The sequence below is a fragment of the Ambystoma mexicanum genome, chromosome 6q (genome assembly GCF_040938575.1).
Source record: "Ambystoma mexicanum isolate Mex_15411 chromosome 6q, UKY_AmexF1_1, whole genome shotgun sequence".
Taxonomy (NCBI): Eukaryota; Metazoa; Chordata; class Amphibia; order Caudata; family Ambystomatidae; genus Ambystoma; species Ambystoma mexicanum.
Genome location: NC_090937.1, coordinates 305,713,630 through 305,737,308, shown reverse-complemented (window position 1 = coordinate 305,737,308; position 23,679 = coordinate 305,713,630). Strand labels below are relative to the sequence as shown.

The window sequence follows — 23,679 nt, the reverse complement described above, 5'->3', positions numbered from 1 at the left end:
TTTTTTCGATGTTACGAATACTTGTGTCCGTTTGGGCTTCGAGAGTGTCAATCGAGGCCTGATTGTACAACGGTATCTGTGTCATTATGCCTACCTCCAAGGAGCCGAGTCCGACCCAGCAACCCCAGAGGCAGGCATCATTCCCCCCAGGGAAGTGCCAGCGGGCCCAAGCTGGGGCCCTTTGGACACAGTCCTGGTGCCTTAGGTGCCAGGCTCATGTTGGACCCCTGTCCTGGCGCCTTAGGCGCCATGCTCCTAAAGCTAGACATGTGTTCAAGTGTTTCAATGTGCACTTACCTGATGCAGACCATGCTTCTACATTCGGGCCCTCTTGAGGCCTGAATGGAACTACTTTACCTGTGGGACTACTTTCCACGTGGGTGTGGTCGGGGAAGGATACATACCTGATCGGTGGAAGGATACATACCTGGAACTTCTTCCAAAGCTATTTAAACCACACCCGATCAGCAACTCTTGCTTCGCGTTGTTCAGCTCCTCGCAGCTGGACGCTCACCGTGTCAGCTCCTGCATCTGGACTTCAGCCACGCCTGTCTGCATCCTGGGTCACCTGCAAAGGGAGATAAGAGAGAATTGGAGAGAAAGAAGACCTTACCTGCTAAAGCTGTACCACAGAGACATTACACCAACGATCCTGAAAGGGAAGACATCATTTTTAAAAGCATTTCGTTTCGATCGCTGCAGCGCTGCATTTCACTCATCTTTCCTGGGCACCTCCATCTTCAGCAGCGATCATCCGGATCCGCAGCCACTTCCCAGTGCCTAGAGAGAAAAAGACAAGAACACAAGGTGAGAGAAGGAAGGGAATAGGAAAAGCTCAGTTTCCTTCTAAGACTTACCAGTTGGGTCATTCCCATTTCATTTTGGGTCCTGCCGCTTCCTGGCCTTCCGGACCCCGGCCCCTAAGGGGAAAAAGACATAAGCGTTAGCGCTTGCTGCAATAAGACTATGAACATTATTATTAAGCTTGAACTTTTGAACTTGCAACAGAACTCTTACAGCGCCTTACCTGAATAGTCAAGCTTATTTGAACTTCCATCAAACCTCAATCCAGTGAAGTAACTGGGTTTCAACGCGCCCCTGCATCAGAAGCAGGATGGAGAACTCATCCTTCCAGACCATAAAGTGAGACTTCACGGGGAATCGTGCAAGGGTATCGTGGAGGGTTGGAAGGAAGTGGGAGGCTTGAGCATTATTCCGTCAGTAGGTAATACTCCCTTTTCACGCACAGGGGAATATTCCTACGAGCCAGAGAAGCCAGAGTAGAGGGGCCCTACCTGTCCATCTTCAGAGTCCTGCGCTTCACCATTGAAGAAGCATCAGCACTCGAAGCCAGACCTGCGCCTCCGTGGGAATCAGGTGAGCGTGACAGAACGCGAAGCCTACCCACAATTTCCCACCCGGGCGCTATGGAGACTTCCGAGACAGATCAGCTTGCCCAGCTTTTGGGAGAATTACGGGCAGAAGTGCACTCAGCCGGGCAGGAGACTAACGCTCTCAAAAGAGAACTGATCCTATCCAAGGAAAGAACAGATGACCTGGCCAAAAGGTTATTGCAGGCCCAGGCAGGGCACACTCCTTACCTAATTCCGGAGGTACTTCCACATCAATGGGTTTGAATAACCCGGTACAAATCAATCTACCTGGACACATGCCTTTGGCCCCGCCTGAACGTTTTGCGGGGGATCCCAAGAAATATGCCGTCTTTATGAACCAATGTCGTTTACACTTTCTATGCAGACCCGGGGCCTTCCCTAACGACCAGACCAAGGTAGCCTTTATACTATCTTACCTCAGTGGCAGTGCTGCCGATTGGTCTATTCCATTGGTAAATCAGGATGATCCCATTCTCCAGAATTTTCAGGGTTTCCAGGCCAGCATGGAAAGATTGTTTGCTCGACACTCTCAAGGACAGGCCCTTGATAACGAACTGCTATCCTTACGACAAGGTAATCAGGATCTCCTGTCCTACGTTGCCACCTTTAATAGACTGGTTGTGGAAACTGGATGGCCAGAAAACAAAAGGATCACATTGTTTCATCGAGGCCTGCGCGGAGAGCTTAAGGATGTTCTAGCTCAGATAGTAGATCCACCCCAGGTCTGCGCAGACTACATAGACTTGGTGGTTCAACTTGATCACAGACTTCAAAATAGAAAAGCAGATCGGTTCAAGTACGAAACCCGAGTACCGATCAAAACCCACGCCAACTTCAAGAGTACCGACCTATCCGAACCTATGCAAATCGGCGGTGTTAAAGGACCATTAACGCAGAAGGAACGAGAGAGAAGACGGCAAATGCAACTTTGTCTGTATTGCGGGACTTCCGGTCACTTTCTTCGAAATTGTCCGGTTAAACCAACTAAGAAGGTGGTTGGAGCCACTGATAACGATTTATTGACACCTGATTCGGGAAACGACCTAGCCCGACAAGCGTAGGGGTCCGCTTGCCGAGCTTGAAAACAGATTCTTTGACCTCGCATTTTGTCATGCCAATGGTGCTCGTGGACCCAAAACAGCCTCAGCAGTTGCATGCTATAAAAGCATACATCGACAGTGGAGCTATTGGAAATTACATAGACCGTGAATTGGTTTCCAGGATTAAGCTCCCTCTCCGCCCGAAAGTAACCCAAGACGTCATTACTACAGTAGATGGAACCGAAATAGCCTCAGGGCCTGTAACGCATTCCACTGTTGAAATGACACTGGTGGGTCAGGGTGGACATAGGGAAGCAATCGTGTTTGATGTGATCAAGGCCCCACAATTTCAAGTAATTCTTGGAATTCCTTTGTTAGAAACACATAATCCCAGAATTGACTGGCGAGCAAAGAAGATACGTTTTCCTGATTGTGAACCAACTTGTTATCCAAGAAATCCAGTTATGGGTCTAGCCTCAGCAACTTCCACCCCTGTACAGCTACCGTCAGAATACCAAGAATTCCAAGACGTTTTTCAGAAGGAACAGGCTAACACGTTACCTCCCCATCGGTCTTATGATTGCCAAATCAATCTGGTACCCAATGCTCAACTACCTTGTAGTAGGATTTATGCTCTTACGGAACCTGAGAACCTGCATTTGCGTCAGTATTTAGATCAGTACCTAGCCAATGGTTTTATTCGCCCGTCCAAGTCTCCTGTCTCCTCAGCTTTATTCTTCGCGCCGAAAAAAGAGGGCGACCTTAGAACATGTATAGACTATCGCGCCCTAAATCAAATAACGATTAAGAATCGTTATCCTCTGCCCCTGATCCCTGAGCTTATCGACCAGGTGAAAGACGCTTGTGTGTACACCAAGTTAGATCTTCGAGGAGCTTATCATCTGGTACGTATAAAAGAAGGCGACGAATGGAAGACTGCATTCCGCACCAAATTTGGGCTCTTCGAATATCAGGTGATGCCCTTCGGTTTGTGCAATGCACCTGCCGCCTTTCAGTACTTTATGAATGATGTTCTTCGGGAACTTATCGATGTCTGTGTCATTGTTTATATTGACGACATCCTGGTGTACTCTTCTTCAGAATCCGATCACAGAAAACATGTTAGGGCAGTTCTTGAGAAATTGCGCCAGCACAGACTATTTGCAAAGCTCGAAAAATGCGTTTTTCATACCACAGAAGTTGAGTTTCTCGGATTCATCCTAACACCACAAGGTGTCCGAATGGACTCGCGAAAGGTGGACACCATCCTCAAATGGCCATCTCCTAGCTCAGTGAAGGGAGTTCAGAGCATGCTCGGCTTCGCCAATTTCTATCGAAGATTCATTTCCCGAACAGTCCAACCCATCACAGCTCTCCTAAAGAAAAACAAACGCTTTGAATGGACTCTTGAGGCCGAACAAGCCTTTCAGGACCTGAAAACCAAATTCACCTCTGCACCTGTATTAAAGCACCCGCACCCAGATCTCCCTTATATTGTGGAAACCGACGCATCCAGTTCGGCCATGGGAGCTGTCCTGTCGCAAAGAGACCCAGAAACTAACCAACTACACCCAGTGGCCTTTTGGTCCAGGAAATTTTCTCCTCCTGAAATCAACTACGCAATTACCGACAAAGAGTTACTGGCTATTAAATCTGCTTTCAAGGCTTGGCGTCACTACCTTCTCGGGGCAAGACACACCATCACCGTAATTACGGACCACAGAAATTTACAGTATTTAAAGACGGCCAAAGCTCAATCTTCACGACAACTCCGATGGGCTCTATTCTTTGCGGAATTTGATTTTGTAATTACCTATCGCCCTGGCTGCAAGAATGGTAAAGCGGACGCCTTATCCCGGATTGGCATGGAAGAACCCAATTCGAGTTTAGAACCTGTGCCAATCATACCTGAACAAAGAATCTTAGGCCTAACTTCATTGCAAACTATTGAGGACATCCAAACGCAAGTAAAACAACTTCTAGACTCTTCAGCCTTACTGGAATGGAGTCAAAAGGGTCCTCATTACACCGTTAAGGATGATTTACCCTACTTCCAGGAGCGGTTGTTTCTGCCAAGTAAAGAATTGCAAGAACTTGTTATTGCCCATCATCATGAATCATTAATGGAAGGACACCCTGGTATCGCTAAAACGGAGGAGAAAATCAAACACCACTTCTGGTGGCCTTCTTGGAGAAAAGACATAAAGTCTTTTGTATTGTCTTGCGGAATTTGCGCCCAAAACAAGGGTCAGAAGAAAAGGCCAGCCGGCCTACTTCAACCCTTGGATATTCCACCGGCACCATGGCACACCTTGTCAATGGACTTTATAACTGACCTGCCTCCTTGTGCTGGTTACAACACTATTCTTGTAATTGTGGATCTATTCTCCAAAATGGCCCACTTTATCCCTTTAAAAGGTTTGCCTTCAGCTTCCACCTTGGCCAAGGAATTTCTGGAGAGTATAGTTCGCATACATGGTTTCCCTTCCATATTAGTCTCGGATCGTGGAAGTCAATTTATCTCCCATTTTTGGAAGAAGTGTTGCCAACTAGCACAAATAGATGTGCGGTTATCCACCAGCCACCACCCCCAGACCGACGGGCAAACCGAAAGAACCAATCAGACTCTCGAGCAATATCTTCGGTGCATGTTACACCAATCCGAGTTAAATTGGAAAGACATCCTTTGGATCGCAGAATATGCATACAACAATTCAGTGCATTCTGGAACCGGACAAACTCTTTTTTATACTTTGTATGGTCACCATCCTCGGACCTCTGACCTAGATCCACCTCTGACCCTGGAAATGCCCGCAGTAAATCATTTGCATTCCACAATAACGCGAGCCTTCAAAGAAGCTGCAACTCATTTACAGCAAGCCAAGAAAAAGTATAAAGAAAACGCTGATTTGCACCAAAGTAAAACTCCTCCTTACCAAGTAGGAGACCAGGTATGGCTAGCAACGAAACATTTACCCCTCAAGGGCCCGCGAACCTTCAATCCCAGATTCATAGGACCTTATCCCATCAAGGCTATAATCAATCCCGTGGCCTTTAAACTGGATTTACCGTCCAACACGCGTATTCATCCAGTTTTTCATGCATCACTTTTGAAGCCAGTACAACCAGGGACCCGACTGTCCAAGCCTCCAGACCCAGTTCAAATTGGAGGGGAATTAGAATATGAAGTTAAAGATATTTTAGACTCCAAGGTGTTAAAGTCATAACTCTTCTATCTTGTTGACTGGAAGGGATATGGACCTCAGGAGAGATCGTGGGAGCCTAGTAACCATGTTCACGCACCTCAATTAATACAAAGGTTCCACCGGAGATTTCCGAACAAGCCAAGACCCCCGGAGGGAACAACCTTGGGAGGGGCCTTGAGGGGGGGTACTGTCATGATGCCTACCTCCAAGGAGCCGAGTCCGACCCAGCAACCCCAGAGGCAGGCATCATTCCCCCAAGGGAAGTGCCAGCGGGCCCAAGCTGGGGCCCTTTGGACACAGTCCTGGCGCCTTAGGCGCCAGGCTCATGTTGGACCCCTGTCCTGGCACCTTAGGTGCCAGGCTCATAAAGCTAGACATGTGTTCAAGTGTTTCAATGTGCACTTACCTGATGCAGACCATGCTGCTACATCCAGGCCCTCTTGAGGCCTGAATGGAACTACTTTACCTGTGGGACTACTTTCCACCTGGGTGTGGTCGGGGAAGGATACATACCTGATCGGTGGAAGGATATATACCTGGAACTTCTTCCAAAGCTATTTAAACCACACCCGATCAGCAACTCTTGCTTCGCGTTGTTCTGCTCCTCACAGCTGGACGCTCACCGTGTCAGCTCCTGCATCTGGACTTCAGCCACGCCTGTCAGCATCCTGGGTCACCTGCAAAGGGAGATAAGAGAGAATTGGAGAGAAAGAAGACCTTACCTGCTAAAGCTGTACCACGGAGACATTACACCGACGATCCTGAAAGGGAAGACATCATTTTTAAAAGCATTTCGTTTCGATCGCTGCAGCGCTGCATTTCACTCACCTTTCCTGGGCACCTCCATCTTCAGCAGCGATCATCCGGATCCGCAGCCACTTCCCAGTGCCTAGAGAGAAAAAGACAAGAACACAAGGTGAGAGAAGGAAAGGAATAGGAAAAGCTCAGACTTACCAGTTGGGTCATTCCCATTTCATTTCGGTTCCTGCCGCTTCCTGGCATTCCGGACCCCGGCCCCTAAGGGGAAAAAGACATAAGCGTTAGCGCTTGCTGCAATAAGACTATGAACATTATTATTAAGCTTGAACTTTTGAACTTGCAACAGAACTCGTACAGCGCCTTACCTGAATAGTCAAGCTTATTTGAACTTCCATCAAACCTCAATCCAGTGAAGTAACTGGGTTTCAACGCGCCCCTGCATCAGAAGCAGGATGGAGAACTCATCCTTCCAGACCCTAAGGTGAGACTTCACGGGGAATCGTGCAAGGGTATCGTGGAGGGTTGGAAGGAAGTGGGAGGCTTGAGCATTATTCCGTCAGTAGGTAATACTCCCTCTTCACGCACAGGGGAATATTCCTACGAGCCAGAGAAGCCAGAGTAGAGGGGCCCTACCTGTCCATCTTCAGAGTCCTGCGCTTCACCATTGAAGAAGCATCAGCACTCGAAGCCAGACCTGCGCCTCCGTGGGAATCAGGTGAGCGTGACAATCTGATCGTCTTTGAACTTCTGACTTTCGTTCTTGATTAATGAAAATATTCTTGGCAAATGCTTTTGCTTTGGTTCGTCTTGTGCCGGTCCAAGAATTTCACCTCTAGCGGCACAATACGAATGCCCATGGCTGTCCCTCTTAATCATGGCCCGAGTTCCGAAAACCAACAAAATACCGGAGTCCTATTCCATTATTCCTAGCTGAAGTATTCAGGCGGCCAGCCTGCTTTGAATACTCACATTTGTTTAAAGTAAACACTTTGGACCCCCTGGACACTCCGTCAAGAGCATCAAGGGGGTGCCAAGAGGCAGGGGATGGGACAGGCTTTTTAACTGCAGCAACTTTAATATACACTATTGAAGCTGGCACCAGACTTGCCCTCCAATGGATCCTCGTTAAAATTGAAAACTCTTTACAAAGTTGTCCGCCTTACATTTCTCACCCCTCACAATAGGTTCTGAGATGTTGGATGGTTGGGGAAATCCAAGGTTCAAGACATGGGCAAGAGGGATAATGGTACTCAACGAAAGCACTAGTGCTAGGTTAAAATCTAGGAAGGCCTTCTCACCGGAGTTGGTAATAGATGGAAAGAGCACCTAAAGGAAGGGCGTGACTTTATTCAGATGAGGAGTTATTTTGTCCGGTGAGTTTCAGCAAAATTGGGTCGACTGAATGTGGAGGGTGACCAGAAAATGTATGAGGAGTCGAGGTGAAGACAGTGGCCGTAGTCATGTTCGGCAGGTTGAATTGCCAGGAGTTCAGTGGTAGAGATTTGATTAAGAGGTCTAAGTCATTGGAAAAGAGAGATTGAAGACTCAAGGAGGTCAATAGATGAGAATTATGCAAGAGGAGGTGGAGCCCGGAGCTGAATACAAACGTACTCAAAAGAAAATGAGATTAAGGCATTGGGGAGAGAGGTGGATGGCGTGTCTTTACTGATCAGAAGACCTCGCATCCTGCCATCCTTCTAGGATAATCAGTGAGAGTAGGGGAAGTTAGAGGAATCAGTGTGAAGGGCTTCTAGTGAGGCTGCTGACGATATGGTGTTTACCCCATTGATACACACAGGTTACTGGTTATCAGCACATAGAGGTCTATTTTTAGTATATAGTGTGGAATTTAGGGCCCAATTCTGCTGCAGGTGTTAGACACCCATGGCCCTTAGGGCCATATTCTGCTGTAATACATGGGTGAATTCCCCATTCGGAATGTACATTTGCTTTTTACACCAGATTTCTATCTTTATAATTGGCCCTATTCTGCTAGAGGTGGAACAACCCTGCGGGGATATTACCCTCTAGCAGAATAGGCCCCATTATAAAGATAGGAAACAGGCGTAAAAAACAGGCGTACATTCTGAAAGGGGAATTCACCCATGAATTACACCTCTAGCATAATTACACCTCCATCAGAAGAGGCTCCTATGTCCAGACATCCTTCCTTTATCACTATGTCCCGACATCATTGCTTATCACTGTGTCCATTCTTGAGTAACAAACCCACTGCCTGTGTATTTGTAATGATCTTAGGGTGTGAGGGAAACAGTGTTCATTTTGAATTTAATTCATATTTATACTTTTTCCTCCAGAATGTGCAGCATAGTTTATATGAACAAACAAACACTGCTTTCAAAACAAGAAGTATTCATCATTTTAAGGCATCACGTAAAAGGCAATATTTCCACACTTCCAGCAACTAATCCCGAAAATGGACAGGTGTTCCTATACAGTTATGAAGGACAAAAGCATAGAAAAGATGATTGGAGATGTGATCAATATAAACGGAATCAAAAAGGAAGGCATGCTCTGCCGCGGGACAGTCCTCTGGTGAGGAAAACATACTTCCAGAGATGAATTAGTAGAAAGGAAGTTACATTTTACAGATGTGGCTTTGAGGTTCTTGATGGAAGTGTTGAAAAGGTGATTGTCCATTGTCTAGGTGAAGACAAAACACCTGAGCCATGCATGCCTCATGGAAATATGAGAAAATACCCCTTATGAGCTCATGTTCGCACAATGCCATATGTGCTGATAGAAATTGCTGAAAATAAAGATTTAGGTCCAACTTCAATTTACCAGGAAAAAATAGCAGAATGTGATGCTTCCCCTACCCACATGAGTGTTACAGTGCCGAAAAATACAGAGCAAATAAAAAATAAACTTAAGTACGGGAAACAGAAATGTAGTATCAGTCATGATGATTTATATAAAATCTACGAGCTTCACTATGCACTGGAAGGGTTTTTATGCCATTACTCTCTGGTTCCCAAACTTATTGTAACTTTGGCTCTTCCAGACATTATCAATTTTTTTGAGGAAGTTATGAAGTTGAATTCAAGAGCCCTAATTTCATATAACACAACATTTCAATTAGGTGATTTTTACCTCTCTCCACTAATATTTCAATGTTCATTGTTTGAGGAAAATCCTTCAATCCCTGCCTTTGTACTGATTCATGATAAACATACAACGATTGCTCATGAAACATTTGTTTTCATTTGTAGCAAAGCATTTGCCTCAAATTAACCAGAGTTCCATTACTATAGTAACAGACAGAGAATCTGCTATTGTGAAATCTGTAGAGAATATTATTCCAAGATGCAAGCATGTGGTTTGTTGGAACCACATACTGAAAGACTTGGAATTATGGGTTTCAGGTCATGAAGGAGGAAAAGCAGACAGAAACGTATACACCAATAGTTTTCTAAAGCTCTTAAACTGCAAAAGTGAAGGAGACTTTCTTTCTTTTGTAAAATATTTTGAGGAAAAACTGAGCAAAGACATCTTGACAAAGGCAGGCAAATGGGTCTTGGAAACAGTTGGCATGTATAGGAAAACCAGTGAAGTTCCAACTAATGTGTCAGAAAGCATGAATGCAGTGATGAAAAGACTGACTAAGCACAAAGAGGTAGACATGGATGAAATGGTATTGGCAATCTACTTTTCGCAAACATTTTATCAAAAGGAAGTGTTGAGAGGACAGTCTGGTATGCGGAATTATCACCTGTCAAACAGGCATGCTGGCAAAAAACTTTATTCTGGTGATACTGAATTCCCATTTGATTACCTACTTGTGGAAAAGATAGTGGACTTCATAAAGAAGGGTCACTATGATGAAGAACCTGTAACAATATCAAAAGGTGATGAGCGCAAATGAAATACAATGGAAGGCCTAGCAGACTTGATAGTTAAGCAAAACCAAGTATTTCTTCAGGCACAGGCTGGATGTTTCATAGTTACCGGATTACGCGACTAAAAGTAGGTGGTAAAGTATTCCCAGTTGAAACATGCTCTTGCAACAGTTCACAAACATGCTACCACATTCTGGCTGCACAGAAGTCAATTGGTAAGAGTTCAAGTAAGAAAAGAATAGTGTACTCTCTGAAAAAGCTCGGGATGAATGTCAGAAAAGGCAAATCTGGAAGGAAAGAAATTAGGCAGAAAGATGAGCTGCAGACTGTAGCCGCAATGGATTCTATTCTGAGTGAAACTAAATTTGATGGCACTCAGGAAGACATTAAAGCAAAAATAAACATACCAAACAATTTAACCCCTATGAGAATGTTCCCAAGAAAGAACATTTGACCTCTTTTCTGGTAGATAAGTATGATCGGGGTGTACTGCAGCGGTCAAGCTCTCCTAAACAAACAAAATAAACTGTGGCACCTCCATGGGAATTAATACCAGGTTATCCACGCATGCAGAGTGTCCTAGGTCAAAATATTTACATCAATGTTGAAGACATGAAGTCTCTCTTAGGTGATAACTGGCTGGATGACACAGTCATTGAAAGCTTCTTGCTTACTAGAGCTTCTTTAAAACATGTCACTGAATGTGATGTACGTGTGAGTGTTTTCAGTCCATTCATAATTAATTCCATTGACTTATGTGGATACTCTACAAGTGTTCACGAGTTCAGCATCAAATCAGATTTTATGGCAAAGGACATCTGGATCATCCCCACAAATGTGCTAAATACTCACTGGGTAATTATGCTGGTGTTCATGAAGTAGAAGATTATTCTATATTTAGACTTCAATCAAACCCTCTACACAAAGTACATAAACATGCTACAAACATTCATGGACGTGCAAATGGCATCCAACATTGACTGGTCTAAGTGGGTAATCCATGCTCCTCATAATGTACCAGTTCAGCATGATTCATCCAGCTGTGGACTATTTATCTGCTTATTTGCACATATATTGTGTAGTGGGTCACTTGTACCATTCCTTGCAGACATGACTGCTGTGCAGCAGTGGATAGTTATGGAATTAATTAGTGGGAAATCCTTTCTCCCGAAATCACAGTTGAAGAGACAAAAATATTGCAGAGCTAAGAAAGAGATTAAGCAGAATATTAAGAACGATTTTAATACACAGTTTTCAAGGAATCCTCCAAAAGAGGCAGCATCCACTGTTGAATTCTTATCTACAGCATTAGATGACTATTACACCGCAACTTGGTTCCTCTGTGTCATGGGTAAACTCTGTAAAAAACCAACAAAATAAAAAATGATACTCTGCCAGGACTGGTATCATTTGTCTTGCATTGACATAGCTAATTTCCCTAGTGGTCTGTACAAATGTCCGAAGTGCATTTAGGGAAGCACTATGTATTTGAAAAACAGAATAAATCTCTTAAAATACAAACAAATGTCTACCTAAAGACCAATAAAATATGACACACTGCATCAATGTTTATGGACAACTTTTGAAAGACATTTTATGTTCTGTTTTATGTAACTTGCTAGCACAACAATTGCCAGATGCAGCTGGGTCAGGCAACACAATCAGCATGTCTCGTGTGCTAGATTAACAGGAATAGAAGGCAGGTTTTACTGACATCCTGCAAGTGAGATGATCTCCCAAGGCTCTCAGATGGCTTGGTCAAGAGTTTGAAGAAAGGAATGGCATATATTGTGAAAGAGAGTTCATCCATAAATGTCTTATTAGTATCTCATTTACAATGTTATTTCATTTATTTACATTTGGTAAAATATTATAAAATCTATGCTAATATACAAGTAGTAATGTCTCTCGACTTTGCAGATTTATTACACTGGGGGTGGTAACACTGGTGAATTGTACTTAGTGCCACTGCTGAATGTGGGTATTCATTGCAGTCATACCCAATGCAGAAAACTCAGATCTCCTGTCTGTCCCATCTTACGAACTTGTCACACAACGTTGCACTCCTCTGCCTGTGCCTTCCGCTTGTACAGTGGAATGTATATAAACATAAGCATATCCACAGCAATAGCCAAGTTATCCTGAGTGAGTCACTTGTCTCAACAGGTAGCGAAGAGCGGAGAGTCTTCTCCTTTGCATGTGTTCCTCTCACCCACTTGATTACACTTGGGCAGCCCTACCAGACACTGCTGGGGAGTGCCTCTACTCTTGTGTTTCCTCTTCCAGTCCCCCCTCCTTCAACTTTTGTTTCGTCTTTGTGTTTTTTTTGCTTTTTTGGTCCTTTCCCAGTCCCTCCCTGACCTTCCCCATGCACACCCTGGTCTGCACGCAAACCTCTGGATTGGGCCGTGAGCGAGTCACGTGTCCCTCATCCTGAAGAGCTCCAGGGCAGCCTTGCCTTACCAGAGGCAAAGGGGAACTCCCTACAGAGCAGTTCCACTCCCTGTTTGCCCCTGTTAGCCCATGGACACCTGACGTAGACAATCTACAGTGACTGACAAGCTAGGAGTGGTGTGGGCGCCGGGTACAGCCATTACTGTACTCCAGTAAAACACCACCACTCTTATTACCTAATACCATGTATCTACCTGCATTCCATATTTTGCTTAGCCTAACTGTGTAAGTTAGACATGTGTTTCTTCTAACTAACCGTACTAAAAACTATCAAATTCTGCATACTCACCTGCAAACTCTGAACTGAACACAACCATACCTCTACCGCACCACAACCCGCATGCACTTCACAACACCCAACCCAACATACCACCAAACCATGCACAATCAAACCTAAACACCACATGACAGCTACCAACCGAAAAATGCACCAACACTCAGTGACCGGTTTCTCCGAACTGATGCTGCCAACAGTACATCAAAGCTCTCTTGCTCTTTTGTCTCTCAATCCCACTAACAACCCCCGCCCCAACACTCCTTACATTGCAGATCTGCCAGTGTGCAAAGAGACTACACCAGTGGCAACAGTGTGCGGTACAAGATCTCATAACATTAACATCATTTGCCAGTTTTGGCATCAAATGCCCAGCATCTTCCACCATATGCTCAAGCACTTCTGTGATAAGACTGTGCTCTTCTACCATACAGCATACCATCATACCTTTAACTGACAAGTTATACTCCATATATCCAGACACATCAATATAGATCATGTTTGTGAGTAATGGGTTAATGACAGGCATTGTTTAACCTTTCTCATTTCCAAATGTTCTTCATGTGTGTTTGCATCATTTTCAGGTGAGTTTTGCTGCCGTTATATGTATTAGAGTAGCGTTTCGGCCGGTTCCGGGTACTTTTTCATGATAAAATGTAGATGTTGAGCAGTAATGGGTTAATGACAGCATATTGGTGCACCTTTCTCCTTTCAAAATGTTCTTCATGTGTGTTTGCATCATTTTCAGATTAGTTTTGCTGCCGTTTTATATATCACAGTAGCGTTCCGGCACGTTCCTGGTCCTTTTTCGTGATAAAATGTAGATTTTGGGCAGTAATGGGTTAATGACAGCATATTGGTGCACCTTTCCCATTTCACAATGTTCTTCATGTGTGTTTGCATCATTTTCAGGTGAGTTTTGCTTCCATTTTATATATCAGGGTAGCGTTCCGGCCTCTTCCGGGTACTTTTTGTGATAAAATGTAGATTTTCGGCAGTAATGGGTTAGTGATGGCATATTGGTTCACCTTTCTTATTTCAAAATGTTCTTCATGTGTTTTTGCATCATTTTCAGGTGAATTTTGTTACCATTTTATATATTAGGGTAGCGTTCTGTCCCGTTCTGGCTACTTTTTCGTGATAAAATGTAGATTTTGGGCAGGTTGGGCTAATGACAGCATTTTGGTGCACCTTTCTCATTTCAAAATGTTCTTCATGTGTGTTTGCATCATTTTCAGATGAGTTTCACTGCTGTTTTATATATTAGGGTAGCGTTCCGGGTACTTTTTCAGGATAAAATGTAGATTTTGAGCAGTAATGGGTTAATGACAGCATATTAGTGCACCTTTCTCATTTCAAAATGTTCTTCATGTGTGCTTACATCATTTTCAGGTAAGTTTTGCTGCCGTTTTATATATTACGGTGGGGTACCGGCCCGTTCTGGGTCCTTTTTCATGATAAAATGTAGATTTTGGGCAGTAATGGGTTAATGACAGCATATTGGTGCACCTTTCTCATTTCAAAATGTTCTTCATGTGTGCTTGCATCATTTTCAGGTGAGTTTCGCTGCCGTTTTATATATTAGGGTAGCGTTCTGTCCCGTTCTGGCTACTTTTTCGTGATCAAATGTAGATTTTGGGCAGGTTGGGATAAAGACAGCATATTGGTGCACCTTTCTCATTTCAAAATGTTCTTCATGTGTGTTTGCATCATTTTCAGGTGAGTTTCACTGCCGTTTTATATATTAGGGTAGCGTTCTGGGTACTTTTTCGGGATAAAATGTAGATTTTGAGCAATAATGGGTTAATGACAGCATATTAGTGCACCTTTCTCATTTCAAAATGTTCTTCATGTGTGCTTACATCATTTTCAGGTAAGTTTTGCTGCCGTTTTATATATTACGGTGGGGTACCGGCCCGTTCTGGGTCCTTTTTCATGATAAAATGTAGATTTTGGGCAGTAATGGGTTAATGACAGCATATTGGTGCACCTTTCCCATTTCACAATATTCTTCATGTGTGTTTGCCTCATTTTCAGGTGACTTTCGCTGCCGTTTTATATATTAGGGTCGCGTTCCGGCTCGTTCCGGGTACTTTTTTTGTGATACGATGCAGATTTTGGGCAGTAATGGGTTGATGACAGCATATTGGTGCACCTTTCTCATTTCAAAATGTTCTTCATGTGTGCTTACATCATTTTCAGGTGAGTTTCGCTGCCGTTTTATATATTACGGTGGGGTACCGGCCCGTTCTGGGTCCTTTTTCATGATAAAATATAGATTTTGGGCAGTAATGGGTTAATGACAGCATATTGGTGCACCTTTCCCATTTCGCAATATTCTTCATGTGTGCTTGCATCATTTTCAGGTGAGTTTCGCTGCCGTTTTATATATTAGGGTAGCGTTCTGTCCCGTTCTGGCTACTTTTTCGTGATAAAATGTAGGTTTTGGGCAGGTTGGGCTAAAGACAGCATATTGGTGCACCTTTCTCATTTCAAAATGTTCTTCATGTGTGTTTGCATCATTTTCAGGTGAGTTTCACTGCCGTTTTATATATTAGGGTAGCGTTCTGGGTACTTTTTCGGGATAAAATGTAGATTTTGAGCAGTAATGGGTTAATGACAGCATATTGGTGCACCTTTCTCATTTCAAAATGTTCTTCATGTGTGCTTACATCATTTTCAGGTGAGTTTTGCTGCCGTTTTATATATTACGGTGGGGTACCGGCCCGTTCTGGGTCCTTTTTCATGATAAAATGTAGATTTTAGGCAGTAATGGGTTAATGACAGCATATTGGTGCACCTTTCCCATTTCACAATATTCTTCATGTTTGTTTGCATCATTTTCAGGTGAGTTTCACTGCCATTTTATATATTAGGGTAGCGTTCTGGCCCATTCCGGGTACTTTTTCAGGATAAAATGTAGATGTTGAGCAGTAATGGGTTAATGACAGCATATTGGTGCACCTTTCTCATTTCAAAATGTTCTTCATGTGTGTTTGCATCATTTTCAAGTGAGTTTTGCTGCCGTTTTATATATCACAATAGCGTTCCAGCACGTTCCTGGTCCTTTTTCGTGATAAAATGTAGATTTTGGGCAGTAATGGGTTAATGACAGCATATTGGTGCACCTTTCCCATTTCACAATGTTCTTCATGTGTGTTTGCATCATTTTCAGTTGAGTTTTGCTTCCATTTTATATATCAGGGTAGCGTTCCGGCCTCTTCCGGGTACTTTTTGTGATAAAATGTAGATTTTGGGCAGTAATGGGTTAGTGATGGCATATTGGTTCACCTTTCTTATTTCAAAATGTTCTTCATGTGTGTTTGCATCATTTTCAGGTGAATTTTGTTACCATTTTATATATTAGGGTAGCGTTCTGTCCCGTTCTGGCTACTTTTTCGTGATAAAATGAAGATTTTGGGCAGGTTGGGCTAATGACAGCATATTGGTGCACCTTTCTCATTTCAAAATGTTCTTCATGTGTGTTTGCATCATTTTCAGATGAGTTTCACTGCTGTTTTATATATTAGGGTAGCGTTCCGGGTACTTTTTCAGGATAAAATGTAGATTTTGAGCAGTAATGGGTTAATGACAGCATATTGGTGCACCTTTCTCATTTCAAAATGTTCTTCATGTGTGCTTGCATCATTTTCAGGTGAGTTTCGCTGCCGTTTTATATATTAGGGTAGCGTTCTGTCCCGTTCTGGCTACTTTTTTGTGATAAAATGTAGATTTTGGGCAGGTTGGGCTAAAGACAGCATATTGGTGCACCTTTCTCATTTCAAAATGTTCTTCATGTGTGTTTGCATCATTTTCAGGTGAGTTTCACTGCCATTTTATATATTAGGGTAGCGTTCTGGGTACTTTTTCGGGATAAAATATAGATTTTGAGCAGTAATGGGTTAATGACAGCATATTGGTGCACCTTTCTCATTTCAAAATGTTCTTCATGTGTGCTTACATCATTTTCAGGTGAGTTTCGCTGTTGTTTTGAGTACGGTAGTGTTCCGGGTACTTTTTCATGATAAAATGTAGATTTTGGGCAGTAATGGGTTAATGACAGTATATTGATGCACCTTTCTCATTTCAAAATGTTCTTCATGTTTGGTTGCATCATTGCCAGGTGAGTTTCGCTGCTGTTTTATATATTAGGGTACCGTTCCGAGTTTTACACACCCCCAGTTATGCAGTCATTGTAAAGAAGTTCCGTCCCGTTCTGGGTACTTTTTTGTGCTAAAATGTAGGTTTTGGGCAGTAATGGATTAATGAGAGCATATTGGTGCACCTTTATCATTTCAAAATGTTCTTCATGTGTTTGCATCATTTTCAAGTGAATTTTGCTGCCATTTTTTATGTGCCGAGTTTTACACACACCCAGTCATGCAGTCATTGTAAAGAAGTTCCAGAAATGCAGGCATACAGCATGTGTGTTATGGTCCAGTCTTTGGACAGGTGGTCAGGTTATGGTTTGGAAGGTTACCACGGCTGTTTTATTGCACCATATTTTCCCTTTCCCAATGACAGAAAGTCCTCACTGGCACGCTCCACACTTGAACTCTCACTTTTCATATTCCACTAGCATTGCGTCAGTTGTCTTCTTCTTACAATGTTAGTCTTGTCGTTTTTTGTGTTTTTTTTTTGGAACTCCGTTGTTTGCGAGTCGAGCTTTTCTTACGTCCCTGCCAAACTTCTCCTGCCCTCCCCGTCTCGGTTGAATTTAAGGCGTTAAGGAGGGCTGTATTAGACACGCGCACCGCGAAGTCTATCTTGTATAGCAGGCCATCATTGGACCACTGAAACCAAGAATCAAGTACGAATGGTAGGCAAGGACTTGATTGGCTGGGGTGGGGCTATGCGTCATTCCGTTGCTTTCTGATCAAAATCCTCTGTCCCCCAGGTCCCAGCGCCGTTGGGTTCCTTCGTCCCCCTTCATAATACTCATCCCTTTACACGTTCTTCTCCTAGCTGCATTCTCTCTGGCTCTCAAGCGGCCGCACCATGTCCAACTCGAACGTGGGAACCATGCAAAGGCTGGTGGAGCAGCTGAAGATGGAGGCGGGCGTGGAGCGCATCAAGGTAAGCAGCTGTTTCTTATGTCAGGCCAGCGGCCACACGCTAATGCGAAGTAAATGGCGTCGACCCTCCCAGACTAGTGCCCCAATATTTACCGCCGCGCCTTCACATCTATCTGCGTTCTTCCGCCTTTCGTGTCTTTTTGTTCCGCTCTCTTTGTAGAACTCTTAAGTTGACACGTCAGTTGCGAGTACCTCATCCACGCTAACCCACGTTTGCATCTTGGGACTTGTAGTTTTCCTTTCAGAGTACTACAAGTCCTATAATGCTTTTAAGAAACAGAACTGAATGAGCACCCACGCCTGACGCAATAATTTTACTGAATGTCCTTATACCTGTATAATGCCAACTCGTGCCAGGTCCACACTGTACCCGACTGCTTCGCGTGTACCCCCATTGGAAAATACACCACGGTAGCGTAGAGCACCCAAACGGCCATTTTATTTTGTTTTCCTCCCCGAACAGCGGGTGGTCTGGGTTGCTGTTGTGAGGATAGGGCTTCTTTCCGACGACACGTCTACACATTTCATTTATCACTTGTGAAGATTTTGGATGGTCAGTTTTCACTCTCCATTATCTGGCCCTAGAGCAGCAAGTTAATTGGAGAAGAAAGCATGAACAAAAGATCACTTTTGACACCGAATTATGAATGTGACTAATCGTTGTTGGATTGGTTTGTTTACGTTCTAAGCGAGGTTGTATGGTTTGATGTGTTCTGTACGTTTACCTTTTGAGATCCTCGTTTGTGGTGCACTCAGCAAGCTCTCGTATTCTGACAAGTGCTATTTTTTATTTTTTGTTGACCAGGGGAGTATGCAATTGTAGGGGGGGGGGGACTCTTGCTACCCCCCCCCTGCAGTGCGTGCAATTCCATACGGTCTCATTCGCGCCTCCGAACCGCCCACCACCGCCCCAAAATACTTTTTCGGTAACCTTAGCGGCAGATGCCATTTGAACACATCACACAATAAAGAAAACTGCAGAATCATTATAGATGCAAGAAACTCCTCTATTTAAGCTCTGTCCAGGCGCTGTGGGGCAAAATACATGAAAACATCCTAATTTGCATATGGATGTCACTCACAGAAAGGGACATCGCAAGGACCATCATCAGTCTTTGTTACTTGGAGGCACCGTGGAAGTGACTTTAGAATAAGTTGCCGTAAGTAAGCCAAGGGGCAAATAACTGTGCTGCAAAATACCTAAATTGCACTATTATTATATATGGAGCAACTCTATAGTCATTAGGCTTTTTTATTTTTTAAAATAACATCATGATATATTAACATAAGCTATGAAGTGAATCACTTGCAGGGCTGCAAATAAGACATAGTTCGACTAAATGATTTGCCCAGATCACACACTTTAGTTAAATGGTGAAACCGTGATCTGGACAATTACGAAACTGACTTTAAGCAACTGTAACTGCATGCCTGAACAATGGCTGAACAGGATAACACAACACAGAACTACATCAATGCCCTTGCTCTTCTCCGGGTGCTGCTTACTTCGCCTCCGCACTCACCAACCACTTGCCCATCTGACTTCTCTGGAGCCTGCTGACTTAGCCTCCACACCTGGAGTGGAAGATGACACAAACCAGGCTCTGTTAATGTCCTGGGCCGGCAATCGCAATATTGTTTGCTTTGCGATCATCTGGTTGTGTTTCTGGTGTCTTATCTATCTAGTCAATAAGCAGTGGGATAATACTTTGCCTTCGTGTCTTTAATGTAATCATGACTTTCCTGTACATTTAGTATTGAAAATCTGAATTCTATGTTAAGACTGGAGGCTCGTATTCTGCTCGATCAAAGCTTACCACCAGCAGGGCTACCTGGTTAATTTTGTTTAAAGTAAAGTCTTAAACGTAGACTCATTAGACCAATCTGCGGCTTTCAGAATGTCCTGCAGGTGTGCTCCGCTGGTGAAAGCTTTAGAAGTCATAGCACCTCGTGCAGAGGGCGCTCAGAAGCACTGTCAATGCCTGCTTGCTGCATGGACCATTTAACCCACCGGGCTAAGGTGGCTACTGAAACCTCCCAGAAGGGCTTGCGCAGCACGCAGAATACCCGATTCTCTCCCATTTATCTGAGATGTGCGGTCTTAGCTTCATATGCTTTCAGACTCCTGACCAGGCAAACCTTGGGCTGATCTGGGAAGGAAGAGAAGCTGACCATTTTGATTGCTGTTTTGGTCCTCCTCATGTGAAAGGTCATCCCTTCTATGGAGAAAGACTTGCTGCCTATTTCTGGGGCACCTACATCTGACTCGCTTGCATGCTAGCAAACCAGAGCGTTGCCAATTTGGCCAAAAGTGCCTTACTGGTTGTTAGGCAGAATCCTGGGCAGTGCCCTTAGGGACCACTACACAAGATTAAGACTACAGGTGGTAGTACAATTTCACCTTTGGTACAAGCCTGTACTACACAGTTAGAGTGGTAGCAGTAGCGGAGCAGCCAGACTTATCTCAAGAGCAAATGAGCAGTAGTAGAGATGACTACAATTACTGTTACTCAAGCAAACACTGACTCAAGGTTTCTGGTTAAAAACTAAAAGTGCATTTATTTTTAGACCATCTGTTCACAAAACACTTCACTTCTCTTAAATTAAAACCACACTTCAAATACACTACACACAACCAATTCCCCTTGTGCAGAACAATTCAACATAAGTACCTTTTGGATTTGACAGACCAGTGTTGTGAAATAAAGATGTTACCGTGGGTTATTACGCAATCACTTTTGACAGTAATGACAGTTCGGTTTTACGAAAGAAAAGCGTACCTGCGAGGAGAAATGTTACCGTAGTCAAACACACTTAGCACATGAATTGACACAAGAGAGTTGGGGATAAATTTCATAGGCAATACTTTTGTCAAGGAAGGTAGAATCAAGAGACACTTTAAAAAATGTAGATAAAAGTCAATAAGCCTGCGCCAGTGTCAAATGGGACAGGGCCCTGTTGTCGAGGATCACAAGGTTAGAACAGTTCACGATTCGAGACTGACAGGAGTACTTAGTCAAAAGAGAAGCAAAAGTTATAAGAGGGAAGGAAGATAAGGACAAGCCTTTGGTGAGGAGAAAAGGGTTCACCCTAGTTCCTTGAAGTCGGACACAGTACCTTATTCGTATGAAGAAAAGCTGGCGCCATGGCAGTTGTTCCTGCAGACTCAGTTCCTGAAGCTTCAGTCGTGGGGACAAGAAGGACGACGTCTGGAGCGATCTGCACTACCCAGAGATGAGGCCAGCAGCAGCAAAAGCAACAGTGAATAAAAGGTGCGCTCCTTTAAAACAGGAGATGCTCTTCAGATGGCTATCCGGACCACTACAGCTGTGTGCAGTGATTTCGACCAAGAAGAGGATCCTCGCTGTGGAAGGTGAGCTGGTTGATCACATCAGGCTCAAGGGAAGAGGACTCCGGACTGGATCTTCTCTTGTCGTTGAAGGGTAGATAGCACAGGGCTGCAGCAGGACTTCACCATGACTCGGGAGTTGCAGCAGCCGTCTTCTTCTTCTCTTCGGTTCCTTGCAGTTCCAGTGGCGACTCTGACTTCCAGCCCAAGAGTCCTGCCTTTTATGCCAAAATCCCCCATTCACACAGCCTGGCTGTCAATCACTCAGCAGGGGGGTTGTCCCTCTCATTCAGCCCACCTAGACACCCAGACGCCAAAGGGACAGATGCCCGCCAAAGGTCGATGAACAAAGGATGCAAACTATGTTTGCCGCGCAAAGTAAAACACAAGAAGGACTTTAACAAAAAGAAATGGTGATAAAACCCAACCGGAACCAAAATAAAAAGTATTTGGTCAAGCGGGTTTAAGTTCGAGGCTAATGCAATAGCCTAAAACAGTACCACGTTTATATAGTATAATCGCGGTAGAAAAGTTAGGGTAGATACCACTGCCCCAGCCAAGTCTTAATGTTAAGAGAGCAAAATAAAGCTCATAGAGGCACAGACAAAAAGGGATAGGAACTAACCCTTTCCAATACTCCATGTAAGATGGGGTGTACTGGGTCTGTAGTTTGTAATGACTACATAAAGTAAATGGCAACTTTACCAGTTTCTGGGGGACAGCAGTCGGCCCCAAAACAATGGAGTCAGTGGGAAGTCTCAAAGACAACCCTGTGTCACTGCACTGAAGGTGCTGTGTAACACACACACACAGTGGGGCTCGTGGAGTGGTGTAGCTCTAGAGCCCAAGATCACATAAATAGTACAAATACATATGGCAAAACACATGTAAGAGTGGGAAAAAGGCTCACACTCTTACCAGGTGGAAAATAAATAAACCCCAGAAATCCAGCAAAGCTGCTGAAGGACTCTCTAGGTGAGGGAAATTAGCCATAAATGAAAATTCTCCCCAACACTGGTCATTTAGCTCTTCTCTGGCCAGCTTAAAAAGAGACAAAAGACTTCATTCACGTCCTATAAACGTGAATATTTCCGTGCCGGCTGACGATTGGCTCTCAACTCCATTGAGCAACCTAGAAATCGAGGCATATTCGCCAATTGTTGTGCCCAGAATCTATCTGTGACCCACTGAAATGGCTGATCTGAAGGTGTTCACCGTCCTATACGCTTTGCCTGGTGAGGCCAGGGCTGCTAGGAAGTTCACCACGTGAATAACATCTGCAGTAGCGGGATGCACGTCCCTTGCCTAGCACCATGACATTTGGTCCTGACTTCTCTGTAAGACTTTGTTGCCTTAAGGGCCCAGGACTCCAGCTCTCGTCTTCTCCCAAAAGCCATGATTATCTCCATGCACCCCTGAAATCACGCACGCTACTAATCTTAGCGTTCCCTGTAGGACCAGAGGGTGAGGGAGTTTGCTGGATCATGAAGGATGTCTGGCCCAGAAGGGGGACTGTCTTATGACAACCCCAGGAGATCCGCAAACCATGCTCTTCCAAGCCGGTGTCACTGGATTCGGCTTTGTTTGCTGGCGTCTTGCATATGCCAGCTGTAACGCTCACCTGAACTCTGCGGGGACCTTCTGGACCTCCAACTAACTTCTACCTTCCTGGGAGCTAACACGGAATTTCTGTGGAGAAAATAACAATATTCCCTTCCTTAGTTTTCTTCTTAAATAGGAAGAACAAACTTGTAACTATAGGACCAGCAAAGGCTCACCTTGGTATTTAATATGTTGAGCTCTCCATCCTGTTCATACAGGGGCGCAAGTCCTGAAGATGGGACACAGGAGAATGTTTCTTTTTATTTTATTATTTGGAATAGGGGAAGAGGCTACTAGGCTCAAATATTGGCGAGCAATATTCACTGGGCATAGGAAAGTTCAAAATGAAGGTTACCCCTATCCTAATATAACTTAAAAAGGGAAAGGTTTGCTGTGGTGTGAGGCATGTGTGACAATGCAGACTGGAGAGCAGTGACGAACTATTATCTCTGACTAGAACACACCTTCAAGGCAAACTCCACAATCTGGCAAGAACCCGCTAATGACAGCGTAATACCATAGAATGCGTAAGGTAGCCTAATAACAATTATACACAATTCGAAGTATTTGATAAGGCAACAAAACGAAGCAAATACATTCGTATATCACTAGGAGTACTTACGTGAGAGAAGCAGCAAACTGACTGTGAGGTGAGAAGACCGCTAT

The 23,679-nt window shown here is 44.0% G+C and overlaps 1 protein-coding gene and 1 long non-coding RNA gene across 2 annotated transcripts in view; one reads left to right on the top strand and one right to left on the bottom strand.

Annotated features, from left to right (window-relative positions):
- Positions 1-11,475: 11,475 nt before the first annotated feature.
- Positions 11,476-13,648, bottom strand: LOC138516004 (uncharacterized). Its single transcript, XR_011282199.1, has 2 exons — positions 13,525-13,648; positions 11,476-11,617 (listed from the first exon to the last, which is right to left on the bottom strand). It is a non-coding gene; the product is annotated as an uncharacterized lncRNA (long non-coding RNA).
- Positions 13,649-17,861: 4,213 nt separating this feature from the next.
- GNG10 (G protein subunit gamma 10) overlaps positions 17,862-23,679 on the top strand; it is a 116,955-nt gene continuing 111,137 nt past the window's right edge. Inside the window, exon 1 of the mRNA XM_069630808.1 lies at positions 17,862-18,063. Within this exon, the coding sequence (XP_069486909.1) occupies positions 17,986-18,063 (78 nt within the window). The 5' untranslated portion in view covers positions 17,862-17,985. The remainder of the gene's footprint in view (positions 18,064-23,679) is intronic.